Consider the following 18,345-nt stretch of genomic DNA (forward strand, 5'->3'; position numbering starts at 1 on the left):
ACTGTTTTTGTAACTCGTGTGTGTTTTTAACGTAATCTTGTGTGTGAATGAGAACTTAGTTTAGTACTCACATGCTGTGACAGCCGCTTTCTGTACGTGTGCGCTCAGAAAACCATATTTCAGAAGTTTAAACTAATATGGTTTAAAATGCGTTATTTCAGCGCGATAAACATGATAATCAGAACCAAAACAGATGTTTTTAGCAGGTCCAAGCTGTAATGGCGCAGCTCTGGAAAAGGGGGCGGGGAGAAGCAGCTCATTTGCATTTAAAGAGACAGGCACGAAAAATAGCTTGTTTCTAAATGATCTGTGGAGTATTTTGAGCTGAAACTTCACAGACACATTCTGGGGACACCAGAGACTTATATTACATATTGTAAAAAGGGGCATAATATGTCTCCTTTAAAACATTTTCTCTAAAAGTTTGAGATTGAATACTTGGCAAGAGTGTGATTATAAACACAGTGAGACAGTGACGGCACTACACCGGGGCTAGGGGAGGCTATAGCCCCGTCAGAATTTTGAATAGCCCCGGTTTACTCTGACGTCATCAATATCATTTATTTTCTTAGCACCCCCACATATTGGTCTAGCCCCCCTTAGCACTGGTAGAGAAAAAATTCTGGCGCCGTGCCTGGCGACTAATGAGTAGATGAGTTTACCCGTCTGGCAAAGGGTTATTATAGTTAACTAAAATCTAAAATCATTAAAAAAATAAATAAATAAGTAAAGGTTAACTGAAATAAAATGTAAAAAAATCGACTTTTTTGCTAGTTGTCAAGGCAAGATTTCTCATTTTCATTTAGTTTAACTTGATGTACTAAAATTAAAACTGAAAAATAAACAAACAAAAAAACACAACAAAATGACTAAAACTTTAATATTACAGTGAAAGCAGGAAATAGGACAAAACTAATATTAACAAAAACTATAAAAGTATTTCAGTAATACTCAAATAACACTGGTTCAGCATGACAACCTCTGTAGTCCCATTTAGACACTTGTTTTCGACCACCTTTTTCAAGACAAGTAAAAAAAAAAAAAATTATTACCAGTGTTGAGGAAAGTTACTTCAAAAGTGATGCATTACAATATTGTTACTCCATAAAAAGTAACTAATTGCATTACTTAGTTACTTTTTATGGAAAGTAATGCATAATGTGACTTTTGTGTTACTTTCTGTCACCTGAGCTGGGCTTGCTTATTTATTTTTAATAACAAAAACCGCCCAAAAGTTATATTTTTGGTAAGTGTAAAGGCCCTGTCACACCAAAAGTGAAATGAATACGCCTCAGGCTGAAGGAAGTGTCTCTGCCTCTGCACTTTCTCTCAGCACAGGACAGCAGAGCTGTCAGTGAATAAATGGGAAAATAAAAAGTTAGTCAGATATTTTCCTGTAAATGTAAAAGTAATGCATTACTTTAGTTACTTGAAAAAACTAATCTGATTACATAACTCACGTTACTTATAATGCGTTACTCCCCCAACACTGATGTATTAAATGATGTAGAATAAAATGTGAAAATATCTTGTGTTAAACCACAGACCTTGTTTCAGTCATTTAACAAAAACCCATTGACATCAAGATGATGAAACGAAGATGTACAGAAACGCACATTTTACAAAAATCTGTCATCCTTTCAGCACTCTATTGATTGCAGTGTTTTCAGTCAAGTTACAAGCATTCGTCTTCCATTGGTCAGTTAGATAGTCCCGCCCCAAAACTCACACCATTGGTTGAGCCTGTAAATTATAAGCACTGGCCATTTTTGATGTGTGAGTGTGTGTGTGTGTGTGTGTGTGATCATATTGTTGGATAAATTCCGTTTGTAAATGTTTTCTTTTAATTTGATAAGGAAATGTGTAGTTGTGTACAGAATTTATTTAGTTTTATTTGTGAACAGTCTGTGATGTCAAAGTGATGTTAAATCAGTTATAAAAATTTGTAAAATCCTATATTATTATTATGTACAGTAATTTATTGTAAGTGTTGTTGAAATGTAAATATGGCTGTGGAGTGAGGCGTCATGCTGCGTTTCCAAATATACAACCTGACAGACATAAAGATGCAAAAATGAGCTAATAAAATCACAATCTATACAGTGTTTGGCTGTCTGCTGCGAAATGTGTTTTCTTATGAACTATGTAGAGAATTGGGCTACCTGATCAATTCAGTGCAGATGATTTACACATTTTCTACAAATAGAAAGTAGCACCATTTTGTACTTATTTTACTGGAAATTAATGTTAAAGGGGTCATATGATGTTGCTAAAAAGAACATTATTTTGTATATTTGGTGTAATGAAATGTTTATGCGGTTTAAGGTTAAAAAAACACATTATTTTCCACATAATGTACATTATTGTTTCTCCTCTATGCCCCGCCTTTAAACCAATAAAACCCATTACAAACGAGGCATTTGTTGCATCCAGTGGGGACATAATTACTGATTGTAATGACTTGTACTGTGTTTTTACGCTTTGCATTGCGTATTGTGCCGTTGTGTTTCACAACGAAACACACAGTGCCTTCACGACATGGCGGCGGCGGCAGCAATACTACAGCGAGAATAAAAGTTACGCCTTCTTTCTTTGCGTGAACATTTGGGCGGCGGTATGCAAATCTTCCCACATGGTGACGTAGACATGTGGGGGCATGTTAGAACGAGCTGTTTTAGGTAGGCGTGGTTGACTCTTAACTTTTATAAAGAATATCTCTTTGGATTTGAGACTTTAGTCTTTACAACTTTACAGATCTTCTTTATGCACCAAGAGCTTGTAACACTCCAAAGAGAAAGGAAAAATTGAAATCGCATCATATGACCCCTTTAACACTTTAGTATAGGGACCAATTCTCACTATTAACTAGTTGCTTATTTGCATGCATATTATTAACATATTGGCTGTTTATTAGTACTCATAAAGCACATAATCTACACGACCATAGACTACATACCTAAACTTACCAACTACCGCACTATTAGCAGTAAATTAGGAGTTGAGGCAAAAGTCGTAGTTAATAAAGTCACCATAAAGGTTAACTGAGAGTGAGTGAGAGAGAAAGCTTAAAATGATTTTATCTCAACTATTTTCCAAGGTAACATTTCTCATTTTCATTTGGTTTGAGTTGATCTAATAAATTAACTAAAATATAAAACAGATGTAAAAAAAAAAAAAGTAGTAATAATAATAATATATAAAGACAAAAATGAAAAGGAAAATATACAAATAAAATGAATGTATATCTTTTATATGAATGTACAGTGTAGACCTTCTTTTCTTTTTGAAATAAGCCTCTTATGCTGCTTTTTAAGACTGCATTTATTTGATTAAAAATACAGTGAAAACAGTAATATTGTGGAATATTACTAAAATTTAAAATAAGTGTTTTTTGTTGTAATATATTGTAAAATGTAATTTATTCCTGTGATCAAAGCTGAATTTTCAGCATCATTACTCCAGTCTTCAGTGTCACATGATCTTCAGAAATCAGTAATATGCTGCTCAAGAAATATTTCTGATTATTATCAATGTTGAAAACAGTTGTGCTGCTTCATATATTTTTGTAGAAACTGTGGTACATTTTCTTTAATGAATAGGAAGAACAACATTTTTTCAGTATTCATTTCTTTTACAAAAAAATGACTGCTTTTTAAACTGTAGTGTAAATCATGTACATAAAAAAAAAGAGAAATACAGGAACAAAAAAGTAAACAAAAGTGGCACGCTGTCCTTTAACTGTGTGCTTTATTTGAAGTCAATAAACTCCCATTTCCTGTTTCATCCAGCTACAGTTCTCTTTTTTCCCCCCGTTTTGATGTTGCTGAAAAAGTTCTGTACACACAAAGTAATGGAAGCGTTTCATGTCAAACATTATTTTTCATTCATGCTACATTGTCTTTAATGCATAGTTCAGAGATGGACTCAAAACAATATTCAATGTTCTCCTCAAGCATCAGCACAACACGATCCGTCGGCGTGGAGCTCATTGATAGTCATATATATCGTACATGATCCCATTGTAAATCTACAGCCTAGCAGAGACTCCAGCGGTGCATCCGTGAGACCCTGATCATAGAAAGCTCCTTCCTGAGAATGGCTGCCAAAGATGTAGGATAAAAATGGATTTCATGTCCTTTACGGTCCACCCGCCTGTCGTATTGCTCAAATAAATATAAGTACGTAGTACAAATGTGAGTCAGATTCTTCCTCATGTACAAACAACTTTCTGACGAGCACAACAGTCCTGGCGATGCATATTTAATAACTCTACTCTAACAATCTGTAAATCTCGCATGCCTTCAAGGATGTAGACTATCTGTTAATAACTAATATTCATTATTCACTTTCACCACAAGTCAAATGTTTCCACAAAATAATGGTTTATGAAACACAAGCAGAACTAACCTAAAATGTGTTGCATGAATGAAGCGCAATGACCAGAAATATTCGCAAAAGCATTTCACGCTATTGTTGCACTGTTAAAATGATTTAGCAAAAAATGTATTTTGCTGTGTATTTCTGAATACATTTCTCTATAAATCATTCAAATAATTATTTGGATTTATGAAGAAACGCATTCAAATTCCTTCCAAACTAATTTCTGTGTGAATCATTCATAAAATAACTTGGATTTACGATTAAATAAGCAGATTCAAAATTCACTCCGAATGAATTTCTATGTAAATAATTCTTAAAATCATTTAGATTTATGAAAAAATGTTCACAGAAACACCGAGAAAATGTATTCAGAATGAATTTCTATGTAAATAATTCATAAAATCATTTGGATTTATGAAAAAAAATACATAGGAACACATTTAAAATTGGTTCTAAACAAATGTCTGTGTAAATCATCCATAAAATCATTTGGATTTATGAAAAAATGTATACAGAAATGCATTTAAAATTCAGTCTAAACAAATTTACATGTCAATCACTCATAAAATCATTTGAATTCACAAAGAAATATAAACATTCAAAATTCATTTTTGAAAAACATTTCTGTGTAAATTCTTAAAAGACTGTTTATAAAGAAACATTCAAAAATCATTCTGAACAATTTACGTTTAAATAATTCATAAAATCATTTGTATTTATTAAGAAGAAATATACAAAGAAATGCATTCAAAATTTGTTCTGAACGAATTTGTGTAAATCATTCATGAAATAATTTGGATTTATGAAGAAATTCATTCAAAATTCGTTCTGAACAATAACTCTGCACATCAAGATATATAAAGAGAAACATTCAAAATTTGCTCTGAATAAATGATTCTTAAAATCATTTGGATTTATGAGGTAATGTGCATAGAAACACATTCAAAAATTCATTCCGAACAAATTTCAGTGTAAATCATTCAGAAAGTCATTTGAATTTACAAACAAATGTACACAGAAACATTCAAAATTCCTTCTGAACAAATTTCTGTGCAAACCATTCATAAAACCATTTGGATATATGAAGAAATGTACACAGAAACACATTAAAATTCTTTCTATTTCATGAAATAAAGCTGTTAAATAATAATAAAGAAAATCCAGAGCTGCTGAAACTGATAAATCATTCATTGTAATGTGAAAATCTCCCATTAGTTTTGAAAAGTCATTCTACTTCAAGCCTTATAAAACACTAAATGTCCTTTTCACATTCCAAATCTGTGTTCATAAATTACAGATGATCTCCTTAAAGTCCCCAAGGAGTGACGTTATTACTGTTGCGTACGTTCCTCTTCACACCGTGTCGTGCATGAGAAAAAAGGTTGAGATCCCGTCGTGGTGAAATGATCCGAATGTATTCCTGAGAAAGGTGGTGGATAATGATGCGTCTAGTTGATTGTACAAATGAAATAAGGCAAATAGAGATTGTCACGTAATTCACAGCGCCGCCTACAGGGCTTCGGTTCTCGCCTTCAGAATTCAGAGAGACGTTCAAAATCAAGCCCAAAGTCTGTAGGAGGTTGAGTATTTCTCGTCTACGTCCATCACGTCGCATGCACTCCCAAAGGCGAGAGTCGTATCAAAGTGGCGCATGCCTGGAAGCCCTAAAGTTCACTTATCAAGCCCTTACAAAACACTAGCAAGTGCACTGGGTGAAAACTACACGAGTGCTAACGTTTCATCAGTTAGCATGAAGAACAATCGGTTCAATCCAACCGTGCGCTTTGGGAAGGAGGCACAATTCCCGCTTTGTGCTTCTCGTGGTTCGTTTAGAGTTCCTCCGAAGGTCAGCGTCACTCACTCTTCTCTCTGGTCCACTTGATCATGGTTTCTGGAGAGCGGTAGAGGAAGATGAGTTTGGCGTACAGGTCTTCCTCCAGGTCCAGTTCCCCCGTCTCTCGGACCAGGAAGATGTCGGTGCAGAGCTTGAGGATCCGGTCCACGTTGGGCAGCTCTTCGAACATGATGGTGTGTGAGATCCCGCTGAAGAACTCGCGCACGAACTTCCCGATAACCAGAACCACCGACATGTACAGACCCATGATCCTGTGCACACGCAGGTTCACACATTCAGCTCAGCATTATCAATGAATTACTTTTGAATGAAGTTCCTTACAGACTGATAAAATCATGTTCATTTGGTTCAGATGGGATGCATATCATATCATATAACAAATATCAATGGAAGCCAGTTTGCACCATGGCATTAAAGAAAAAAAAACATTTTCTCTCAAAAATAGTATTTTCTAGCAATTTTACATTTCTTTGGCACAAATCAAGACTTTTTTCCTGTCAATTCTGAGAATTGCGAGAAATAAAGTCAGAATCGTGAGATGTTAAAGGGATGAAAATTCAATCAAATAATGCCTATTCAAGATTATTTCAAACTTCATTTAATTTGAAAATATATACTTTATTATTTAAAATATACAGTACACTACAGTCCAAAAGTTAAGAGTTGGTAAGATTTTTTTTTTTATGTTACTCTCACCAAGGCCACATTTATTACATAATAAAAACAGAAATAATGTGAAATATCACAATTTAAAATAACTTTTCCAGCATCATAACTCCAGTCTTCAGTGTCACATGATCCTTCAGAAATCATTCTAATATGCTGATTTGCATCTCAAGAAACATTTCTGATTATTATTAATGTTGAAAACAGTTGTGCTGCAAACTGATTTTTTTTTCAGGATTCTTTGATGAATAGAAAGTTCAAAAGAACAGCATTTTTTGTTTTGACGATTTAATTGATCCTTGCTGAATAAATGCAGTAATTTCTTTCAGAAATAAAATTCTTAGTAATCAAACTTTTGACATAAAAAGATCTATGTAAATTTTGGTGCATCACTATATTGAATTTAACTCGGCTAAAAACGTATTCTCAAACAGACAACACTCAAAATGTCTCTTTAATGTTAGTACTGTGAGTTTTAGTTGTAGAAGCATATCTACTGAGAAGCCCCACCCATAGCGAACTCTCATTGGTCAAAAATCCACCTCCTCTTAACTATATATGAAAGCTCAACTATGTTCTGATTGGATGCACAGTTTTGTCCCTTTAGGAAGGACAGAAAAATAACTTCAGACTATAATGTTTCATGTCACTCACCCATAACCAGCCAGAAAGCCCAGACTGGGTGGACTGACTTGGTCACTGATGATGTAGAGCTCCAGACCAGATTCATTTGCATTCCTGGCTGAGCCCACAGATAACGGCCCTGCTTCTGTCTGATTCACGATCCACCACTCCTGGATGCCCTCTGCACTATCTTTACTGGATTTATGTAAGGACAGTGTGATGTTCATGTATCCTTTATCTTAGAGAGCACACAGAAGAGTGAAGAGAAACAGGCATGTTGAAGGCTGTACAAATGCATAGCAATGCACCAAATAATGGAGAGCTGGTGTATTACCGAGGTAAAGCTGCTCAATAGGCTTGGCATTGGAGTCGCTCGGTGCTCTGATGTATCTTGGAAAAATGCATTTGATGGTCCTTAATAAAAAACACCATTACAAATTATCATTCAGGCGAATGTCTTTTTAGTTGTAAAAAAGTAAAGAAAAATATGTCTGTGTTTGAAGCTTAAACTCACACTTCTTTGTGCTCAGTTCCATTCAGCAGATTTGTTAGATTAGTTCTCGTTTCTTTGTCCAAGTCAATATAGTGTTTCCCTATCGCAGTTTCAGCTTTGGCACCTAAACTGAGGTTCCTAATGGACAAATGCAGCAAATGAAACCAAACAGAAATTCAGTTAATTCACATAAAATAAATTATTTGAGTAAATTCCTATTACCACATTGACAAAATTATTCTATATATAATGATATATTTGTATAAAAACATTAAAAAGGATAGTTCACCAAAAAATTGAAAATTTGCTGTTAATTTACTCATCCTCAGGCCATCCAAGATGTAGGTGACAGTAAAGAAGATTTTTAGTTGAAACGGTCCTTGGCAAAGACGCTGGCATAGGGCTCGAGCACCCACGGAAAAACACGAGATAGTTTCTGTTCATTTTAACCAATAAAAATGGATTGCAGCTTTTAAAACTTTATTCTCGTTTTTATAGTTCATTTGAGGCAGTTTTTAGTGTTCTTTTAATGGCAAATGTCGAGAGTGCATTATTGTAATACGAGAGAGCACCAGCACGAATCTCTCGGCTTGCAGCGGGCTTGCTCTCTCACATATAGAGATTATGGCTCTGCACTCACTCAGATATTGTGTGTGCACCCTCAAACTTTGTCCTGTGTGTGCGCGAATAAGTGCTTATTGTAAACAGGTATTCATTAAATAATTTTATTTAGTGAAGCACAACCCTCATAGAAAGAATTTGTGTATTATAATTTGTTTGGTAATATATTTGCAGTCCGTATGTTTCACTTCGCAAGATAAATTTTGTGTAGTGAATTCATCGAACGGAGTATACTCTAGAAAAAACTAACATCCAGTGTAATTAATTACTGATAATGAGAATGCTGCAGGCATTTGTTGCGTATGTGTATAGCCTAGCCAGTTATCATTTGCTCGTGGAAACAGCGGTGAAAATGTGTTAAAAAAAAAAAAAAAAGATGCACATTCACCTTTGGGGGAGGGGGTCAGGTTGAGCACCCACTGGCAGAAACATAAATCGGGAGCCTATGGTTCTTGGTGATTCATATAATGCAAGTCAGCAGCTACCAGCACTTTTAGAGTCAAAAACAGATACCAGGGAACACAAAAGTAAATACCAGCAGCTCCTGACGATATATTGAGGTCTAATGAAATTAAACAATTTACATGATTTACAACATTATTACCTGTAATCCAGAGCCTTAGGCAAACGGGGAAATCTGATTGTTTTCCGCACACTTGTTCTTTCAGACAGTTTGTTTCAAAGAACTGGTTAAATTCACTAGTTTGTTTACATAATCACGCAATGTATACGTTTCATAATGTATACGCAATTATTAAAGCACCCAATAATGATGTGAAACGTGGATGTTTTACATGTCTAAAGCATATAAAGTGAATGAACTGGTGTTCATCAGCTCACCTTTTTACAAAAACAATGAGAAACCATAAAAACTTTAATTTGGCCCCTTCATTCAAGTGCTCGGTTCACGTATGCGCATATCAGCAGCTCATCGGTCTTCGGTCCGAGTCTAACCGTTTCCTCAATTCAGTAACTGGAGCACTGAATCAGTTCATTCACGCTGCTATTTTGGCTCATTTTGAGTCGACTGACTGAAAGTGAGTTTTGTTCGTGTAACATGTAGATCTGTGCTGCTCGAGCCGTGAATTGTTTCAGAGAATTCAGTCTCTGAAGAAGCCCCATCCTTCCCGAAGGAGGTTTCGGAAGCACTTACATATATGAACAACCGTCTAGGAGCATATGGAAGATTAGAGGTGATTGTAACCCTCTTCTACCGGTTCTCACGGATTCATCGAGTGAGGGCCTGGCGCCAAGGGGACGGAGGAGCTCGACAGGGTCTACCGTACGGACTCTCTGGAGCGGTTTAGCAAGCTGACACTAAACCAGGGCCTCTCAGTGCCTCTACTCATTTGAGGTGAGAACACAGGAGGATACCAGCTCCACACGAAGGCTATAGAATCTAGCGAACGTGTTGGGGGTCGCCCAGACCGCAGCTCTACAAATATCTGTCAGCGAGGCGCCACGAGCCAGCGCCCAGGAGGATGCAACGCTTCTAGTAGAGTGAGCTCACAACCTGAGCACCCTGTGCCTGATAAGCCAGGGTGATGGCATCCAATATCTAGTGAGCCATCCTCTGCTTAGAGACGGCATTCCCCTTCTACTGGCCTCCGTAACAGACAAAGAGCTGATCTGAGGTCCTAAAGCTTTGTGTCCGGTCTACGTACCATCTCAAGGCTTGGACGGGACAAAGCAAAGCTAGAGCTGGGTTTGCCTCCTCTGGGGGTAGCGCTTGCAGGTTCACTACCTGATCCCTGTAGGGGGTAGTAGGAACCTTGGGCACGTAGCCAGGCCGGGGCCTCAGGATTACCTGGGAGTCAGCCAGCCCAAACTCTAGGCACGATTATTTGACCGAAAATGCGTGCAGGTCCCCTACCCTCTTGATGGAGGCCAATACAATCAGGAGCAGAGTTTTCATTGAAAGGAACTTTAGCTCGACTGACTGCAAGGGCTCAAATGGGCCCTGCTGTAGTGCTCTGAGCACTAGAGACAGGTCCCAAGAGGGTATAGAGAGGGGACGGGGAGGATTTAACCTTCTCGCCCCCCTAAGGAACCTGACGACCAAGTCATGCCTCACTACCGACTTCCCTTCCATGGGGTCATGGTACGCAGCAATCGCAGCCACACAGACTTTAAGGGTGGAGGGAGACAGCCTTTGCTCCAACCCTTGCTGCAAAAAGGACAGCACGACTCTGATCGGGCATCTACGGGGGTCCTCTTGGTGAGAAGAACACCACTCGACGAACAGGTTCCACTTCAAGGCATAAGTGCTCGTAGACGGTGCTCTTGCTGAAGTGATGGTGTCTACTACCTCTTGGGGTAGGCCACCTAGAACCTCCGCGTCCCGTCCAGGGACCAGACGTGAAGTTTCCAGAGGTCTGGACGCGGGTGCCACAGGGTGCCCCGTCTTTGAGTCAGTAGATCCTTCCTCAGCGGAATCTGCCAGGGAGGGGCTGTCATAAGGAGCATTAGTTCCGGGAACCAGGTCCGAGTGGGCCAGTAGGGCGCCACAAGCAGGACCTGCTCCTCGTCTTCCACGATTGTGCACAGTGTCTGTGCGAGAAGGTTCACTGGGGGAAAGCATACTTGCACAGGCCCCGCGGCCAGCTGTGTGCCAGTGCATCCGTACCGAGTGTTCCTTCGGTCAGGGAGTAAAACAACTGGCAGTGAGAGGTCTCTGGAGAGGCAAACAGGTCTACCTGAGTGGCTCCGAAACGTCTCCAAATCAGCTGGACCATCTGGGGATGGAGTCTCCACTCTCCGGGGAGCGCAGCTCGTGACAGCTCGTCGGCTGCATGGTTGAGCAGACCCGGAATGTGAATGGCACGAAGTGACCTCAGATCCTTCTGACTCCAGAGGAGGAGGTGGCAGGCGAGTTGCAACATGCGGCGGGAGCGTAGACCACCTTGTCGGTTGATGGACGCAGGGGGCCGCCCTCGGCGACGAGCAGGCTGGGGTGCTGCGGCCGCTGGACGGGTGGAGGCAGCAGCTGCCCACCGGGGCAGGACATGTCGGATCACCTCAGTCTGCTGAAACTAGCACTGAAACTAGATGAGTTTTGAAAACAATGTTTGATTTTCTGTTATTAACAGAGGTGGGAATGTCTGTAATCACCCAGCACACACTATCAACTATATATGTACAGTATATAGTCTAGCAACACCTCAGCAACTGCATAGCAAGAGCCTAGCAACCACCCAGAATATCCTAGCAACACTTTAGGAAACAACTAGATCATCTAACTAACCTGGAACATAAAACTATTTACGTTTTTTAAACAAGACTTTAAAACAAGCCACCATAAATTTGTTTTTCAATCTAGTTATTACAGTTTTCTTAAAGGGGTCATATGATGCGATTTCAATTTTTCCTTTCTCTTTGAAGTGTTACAAGCTCTTGGTGCATAAAGAATATCTGTAAAGTTGCAAAGACTAAAATCTCAAATCCAAAGAGATATTCTTTATAAAAGTTAAGAGTCAGCCACGCCCACCTAAAACAGCTCGTTCTAACACGCCACCACATACCTACGTCACTATCTGGGAAGATTTGCATAACGCCGCCCAAATGTTCACGCAAAGAAAGAAGGCGTAACTTTTATTCTCGCTGTAGTATTGTTGTTGTCGCCGCCGCCATGTCGTGAAGGCACTGTGTGATTCGTTGTGAAAGCGAAACTACTTTGATAATGTTCTTTTTAGCAACATCATATGACCCCTTTAAATTCTTACACACAATTCAAATACATAGATGACTTTCCTGCTCAGTGAACACTTGTAAGATGAATGACACTGTAACAAAAAAACTCTTATTAGGATTCAGGAATTATTTTGCAGCTCAATGTCTATTACAGTATACAACATAAATTAAATTACAAATACAGATGTATAATACAGCAATCAACTTTTGGGGAAAAATCATTTTCATTTTACTACTGTAAAAAAAACTTCAAATACCAATGAATTATATACTGTATGAACTTGGTAACTTGGCACAGTTTACTGAAAGCCATGTTTTCTTGCGATTATTTTACGTTACGCTGTCATCACCGCTGCTGAAAAGTAGCACATGAAACACTGCTTACATTTATATTTTATTCTGTAGTAATTCTGGGGTGGAACAGCTTTTTCTTAGGGTGGCATTTGCCACCCCATGTCACCCCGGTAGATCCGCCCCTGCCAAGGAGCACAGTTTCAAGTAAAAATCTTTACTATTCTACTGAAGAAAAAGTGTCACTTACATTTTGGATGGACTGAGGGTGAGTAAAACAGCAAATTTTTATATGATAAATATTTTACCTAGTAAAATATCATAAAATGTTTGGATCTCATGGTGAATCTGGACAGCATTTTATTTTATTTTACCCATTAGCCACCAGCAGACCAGGTTCTTCTAAGTGCTCAGTGTAACTGTATGCTGGTGTGATGTTGAACTCTACAGTACCTCTGTATGGACCAGGTGAAGGTGAGAGGAAACTTCTCGTCTGTGTTATTGAGCATTTTAATGAGGTTCTCCTTGCTCGGGGGGCTGATGGTCCAGAGTGAGTTGGAACTTCCTTCTAGTTTGGCTATTGTCAAATCCTCATAAACATAAGACTCCAGGAACTGCATGGCATTCTGTAGGAGACACAAGCATCTTTAGCTCTATTTAGAAACAATCCGGAATGCACAATTTATCATCATCATTGTTATCAGACATATACAGTGTGTATATATATATATATATATATAGTAGTATTTCAAAAGTAGTATTAATTCCTAAATAAACCCTAATTATTTTACAAACTTGGTTAAATTGGCAGGCAAATAATGCCACAATATCCAAATAGTCCTAAAACAAGTTCCATTTTATCTATGCAAAATTTAATTTCTTATTTTTTATTTTGATTATGCAGTGAAATGTGAAAATAGAACTCTAATGGTCATTATTAATCAGCTATCTGAAATCATTTCTATATATCGGTAAATTACTAGAAAACATGTTCTTGTCAAAGTACAAAAGAGCTGCTGTGATTTGAACAGACGCTTAGTTCCTTACTGCATCAGAGCTGTATATTTTTGAAAACTTGTCAAACTCTGCAGAAGACACATTTTTCAGATGGTTCTGCTGGGCACTCATCGTGAAGATCGGCTGAAAACAATAAAACAAACAAGAACAGAAAAAAGAGAGCCATGTTAATTATCAAATGGTAGGCAACTTGAGATGTGCACGCTTCCCATAGGATAGACAAAAATATCAGATCTCTTAGACAGCACTGAACAAATAGAGACATTTATTTATGTCTCCTGCTTCTCAGATGTTTCTCCTGAGAAAAGACCCCTGTAATTTCACACGTCTTTTCTAGAGTTTCAGAAGAGATCTCAACAATGTCTCAATCTGTGCTCTGTTTTGCCTAGATACTAAAGTCTGAAATCAAAAGTCAGTGATCCAGTGATGTTATTGTAACTAAAACTAAAACTATATAAAAAATAATTGCTGGTAATTGAAATAAAGCTGAAATAATATAAAATATTAATATTAGATAAAAATTAAATGAAATAAATAAATGTAAGTTACTGTACTAAAATAACTAAAACTGAAATAAAATATTAAAGATAAATAGAAAACACTCCAAATAAAACTGACATAACAATTACTAAACTAAAATTATAATAAAAAATAATAAATTATAATAATGAATAAAATAAAATTTAAATAATAAATAGAAAAACAATAAGTAATAAAATAATTACTAATATAAACATAATATAAAATGCATAATATAAAAATGACAAAAATTGTAACTAAAATAAAAATTTATACAAATCAATAACTAATAAAAATGACAAAACACATAATAAAATTACTAAAACAAACTAAAAGTAAAATGAAAACTGAAAACTTAAAAAAAATCAAAGCTTATTAAAAATATTATATTAAACAGTATATGAATAATATGAACTCAAAAATATCTTTCCACGTTCATTTTATAGATTTATAATCTTACTGGATGACTCGTTTGCGTATATTTTGATTTCTGCAAATGTCTTTTTAGGAGAAACACCTGAGACAGAGTAGAAAGCAATAAAATGTTTCTTGGTTTATATTGAAAGTAGGAACTGGCAGACATCTGAAATGAGCATGCAGATGAGCAGAACAGTGCTGTGCACCTGAAGTCCTCCCAGCGTGAGCGTGACGGACACGTCCAGCGGAGTGTTGACCACTCCTGCCACAGATTTGATCAGAGACATGAAGAGCAGCGGGAACCAAACGATGCAGATCAGGAGCATCACGATCATGCCACCCATTCCATACTTCACAACCTTCTTCTTCTTCTGCCCGCGCGGCTGAGGGTAACGCTGTCACACGACACACAAACAGATGCTCAGGATGCTGCCTTAGGAGGAAGCTGCCTGCTATTTCTCGCTTTCTTACCTTCTCGGACTCCCTCCAGCATTTGAGGATGAAGATGTGAGCGTAGATGTCCTCCACACAGATCCAGCTAGACAAGCTGAGCGTCGTGTCCGTCCAAACCCAGTCCATCACCGCCCGCAACTCCGTCAGGAACGGGATCAGACGGAACCTGGGACACACAACGCACACTAAGCAGGCGCATCTGTTATGTATAGAAAACAACTGGCTTGCTTTAACTTCCTTTTACTTATAAAAATTAGTGGTCGACCGATATGCCAGCTCATGTTTTACGTTTTTTAAAGGGTTAGTTCACCCAAAAATTCTGTCATTAATTACTCACCCTCATGTTGTTCCAAACCCGTAAGACCTTCGTTCATCTTCGGAACACAAATTAAGATATTTTTGATGGTATCTGAGAGCACTCTGACCCTGCATAGACAGCAATGATATTACCACGATCAATGCACAGAAATGTAGCAAGGAGATCGGTAAAATAGTCCATGTGACATCAGGGGTTCAACCGTAATTTTACGAAGCTACGAGAATATTTTTTTTTGTGTGCAAAGAAAACAATAATAACATAATTTTTTCAGCAATTCTTCTCCCCGAGTTACCGTCTTCCGCGAACGTAATCAACGTAATCAGTGTTCAGCATGCGTGCTTTCTACTAAACGTAAACAATGCTGATTCAAAGACAAAGCTTCGTAAAATTACGGTTGAACCCCTGATGTCACATGGATTATTTTACAGATGTCCTTGCTACGTTTCTGCGTGTTGATCATGGTAGTTACCTTGCTGTCTATGGGAGGGTCAGAGAGCTCTCAGATTCCATCAGAAATATCTTAATTTGTGTTCCGAAGATGAACGAAGGTCTTACAGGTTTGGAACGACATGAACGGTGAGTAATTAATGACAGAAATGTCATTTTTGGGTGAACTAACCCTTTAATTATGGGCATTGGTCGCTATTTTTTTTTTCATTCCACAATAACAAACACTAAATTACATGCAACGTCACCCTATAAAAACTGCTGTTGAACATGTTTCTCACCCCTGGAAGAGGAAGAGGTTGACGTAGCTGTAGCTCTTGGTGAGGAAGTTTCCCAGGATGCGAGTCGGATAGCCACAGCGGATCTGATACGCTGACAGGCCAAAGTAAATGCATTTCACAAAGTACCACAGCTGAGCGATAGTGTTCTGACTGAAGCGCCTGCACAGAGGAGATCAAACACATGTTAGGACATCGAGGGCATTTCTTCTTCATGTTTTACCTAACAGGGATTACGGAAGACATCTCTGCATCATTTGTTCTCACAGACGTTTTTTTCTGTCTTATTACTACAGTATATTTATTTTTCAGTTTCTGGATTCCGTTTTAATGCTATACATTTTTAGTAAACAAAGAGAATGTCTAATGAATTGAAATCATGAAACTTTAAGTTTAACAAAAATTACATTTTTAGGACCCTATGGAAACCAGTTTCGGGATTCAGTTTTTATTATTTTAATGTATTTATGAAACTTTTTATATGGTAATCAAATTAAGGCATAAAACATTAACAATTTAACCTGTCTTTGTAAATGTAGTGAAATGACAGTTTAACAATTATGTTTATTTTTTGTAAAATTCCATGACTTTCTGCTTTATTCTATATATATATCAGGGCTTGAAAACGAAAAAAAAAAATTCAATCGGTTCACGCCGAGCAGAATAGATATTTTAACGTTTCTGTTCCTGCGTTCCTCTGTATTATTACCGTTCCGAAACCGGTTCGGGTAGAAGAAAAACCGGTTAATAAGGTTATTTTTTAAAAACAAATTTCTTTGCCTATAATAGGCTAATAATAATAATAATAATAACAATAGCCTAATAATAATAATAATAATAATGTACAGCGTTTTCTTTACTCAAAAAGAAAAAGAAAAATAAAAACAGGAAGAGATCTGGTAACGTTAGCCTATAATCCGCTGCGCTTAGTCACAGCCAATACAGCATCATCTTTTCAAGATTTTGGCCAAATGTATCTAGAAATTTAGAAAAAATCTATCAACACTTTAAAGACATTAAAGTATTTTTAAGATATTTAAAAATGTTTGCTGCATTGTTAAAAAACACTACTTGTATAAGATTGCGTTTTGAGAGTGAAAAAAAAAACATAAGTCGCGTATAGGCTCACGTCGCATTAGTTTTATTAGCCCTATTACATTCAGAAATAATGTAGGCTAAAATACCAGTAGGTTATAAACACAGTTATTAGTTTCTCTCAACAAATCCTCTAAAGTTAAGGCTATGCGTTTAGGCTATAAAAATGTCAATCCAAAAACAAATTAATTTAAGGTGAAACTGATGCCTACCTAATATTATTTATTATAGGCTTTGTACTTTCATCAACGTAAAACTGAACACAACAGACTGAACAACGGAGCAGTGTAACTTTTTATTTGATTCTTTAATTGTATTTTATTTTGATAATGAACAGGCTGCAATGTCGCAAAAATATGTTGTGTGTGCACGTGAGGCGCCGGTGTAGTGCCGAAATATGCACCCTGCCAAATTATGCACCCCCTAGTATTGGTAGGTTTAGGAGTAGGTGTGGGGGAGGGGTTAGGATTAGGCAATCAGGTAGCGACTTCAACGAGGGGGTGCATAATCTGGCAGGGGTGCAGAATTCGGCACAACACCGGCGCGATGATCCAACGCTGGTTGGTTATACAGATTGAAGAAAACAATTCAAAACTGTCAAGCTTTTGCAAAATAAATAAAAATGTGAAGCTTTTGCAAAATAAAGAAAACTCTCTGCAGTCTCGTTTTGCTTTCCGAGAATTTTGGAACGCGTCACAATGAACCGTAACTCAGCACATTTTTTTCTTTCGTTCTGTTAATCTGTCAATGATTTAAGTGAAATATATTTCGTGTATATGCCTATATTCCTTTTTATGTAAGCCTATAGCTTTATTCTGTTTTCTCCGTTCACAGAAGCGCTGCAGTTGTTTGTGATCTGTTGAATCCTCCTTACACTATCCTCGGATAAACTCGCAATCCATTGCGACTTACCTATGATGAGTTCACAGCTAAGCGGGCATTTCACTCTTTGGCGTCAGCGTCACATTTGCATAGACTACGACTGGAATTCGTGATTGGTTGACAGCAAATTTCAAATATTAAATGGAACGATAAAATAACGTTATTAACCGGTTAATGGCCATTTCATATTTTCCAATATGAATTGGAATATATTGGATTGATATATATATATATATATATATATATATATATATATATATATTGACTATATATATATATATATATATATATATATACA

General features: G+C 37.3%; 1 protein-coding gene across 1 annotated transcript in view; it reads right to left on the reverse strand.

Annotated features, from left to right (window-relative positions):
• Nucleotides 1-5,552: 5,552 nt before the first annotated feature.
• The window catches only part of piezo2b (piezo-type mechanosensitive ion channel component 2b), a 94,864-nt gene continuing 82,071 nt past the window's right edge, over nt 5,553-18,345 (reverse strand). Inside the window, 9 exon segments of the mRNA XM_016497079.1 lie at nt 5,553-6,486; nt 7,556-7,763; nt 7,860-7,939; nt 8,040-8,156; nt 13,074-13,246; nt 13,668-13,760; nt 14,780-14,968; nt 15,045-15,192; nt 16,074-16,232. Coding sequence (XP_016352565.1) covers nt 6,234-6,486; nt 7,556-7,763; nt 7,860-7,939; nt 8,040-8,156; nt 13,074-13,246; nt 13,668-13,760; nt 14,780-14,968; nt 15,045-15,192; nt 16,074-16,232 — 1,420 coding nt within the window. The 3' untranslated portion in view covers nt 5,553-6,233.

The sequence above is a fragment of the Sinocyclocheilus anshuiensis genome, unplaced genomic scaffold (genome assembly GCF_001515605.1).
Source record: "Sinocyclocheilus anshuiensis isolate Anshui unplaced genomic scaffold, SAMN03320099.WGS_v1.1 scaffold217, whole genome shotgun sequence".
Classification (NCBI taxonomy): Eukaryota; Metazoa; Chordata; class Actinopteri; order Cypriniformes; family Cyprinidae; genus Sinocyclocheilus; species Sinocyclocheilus anshuiensis.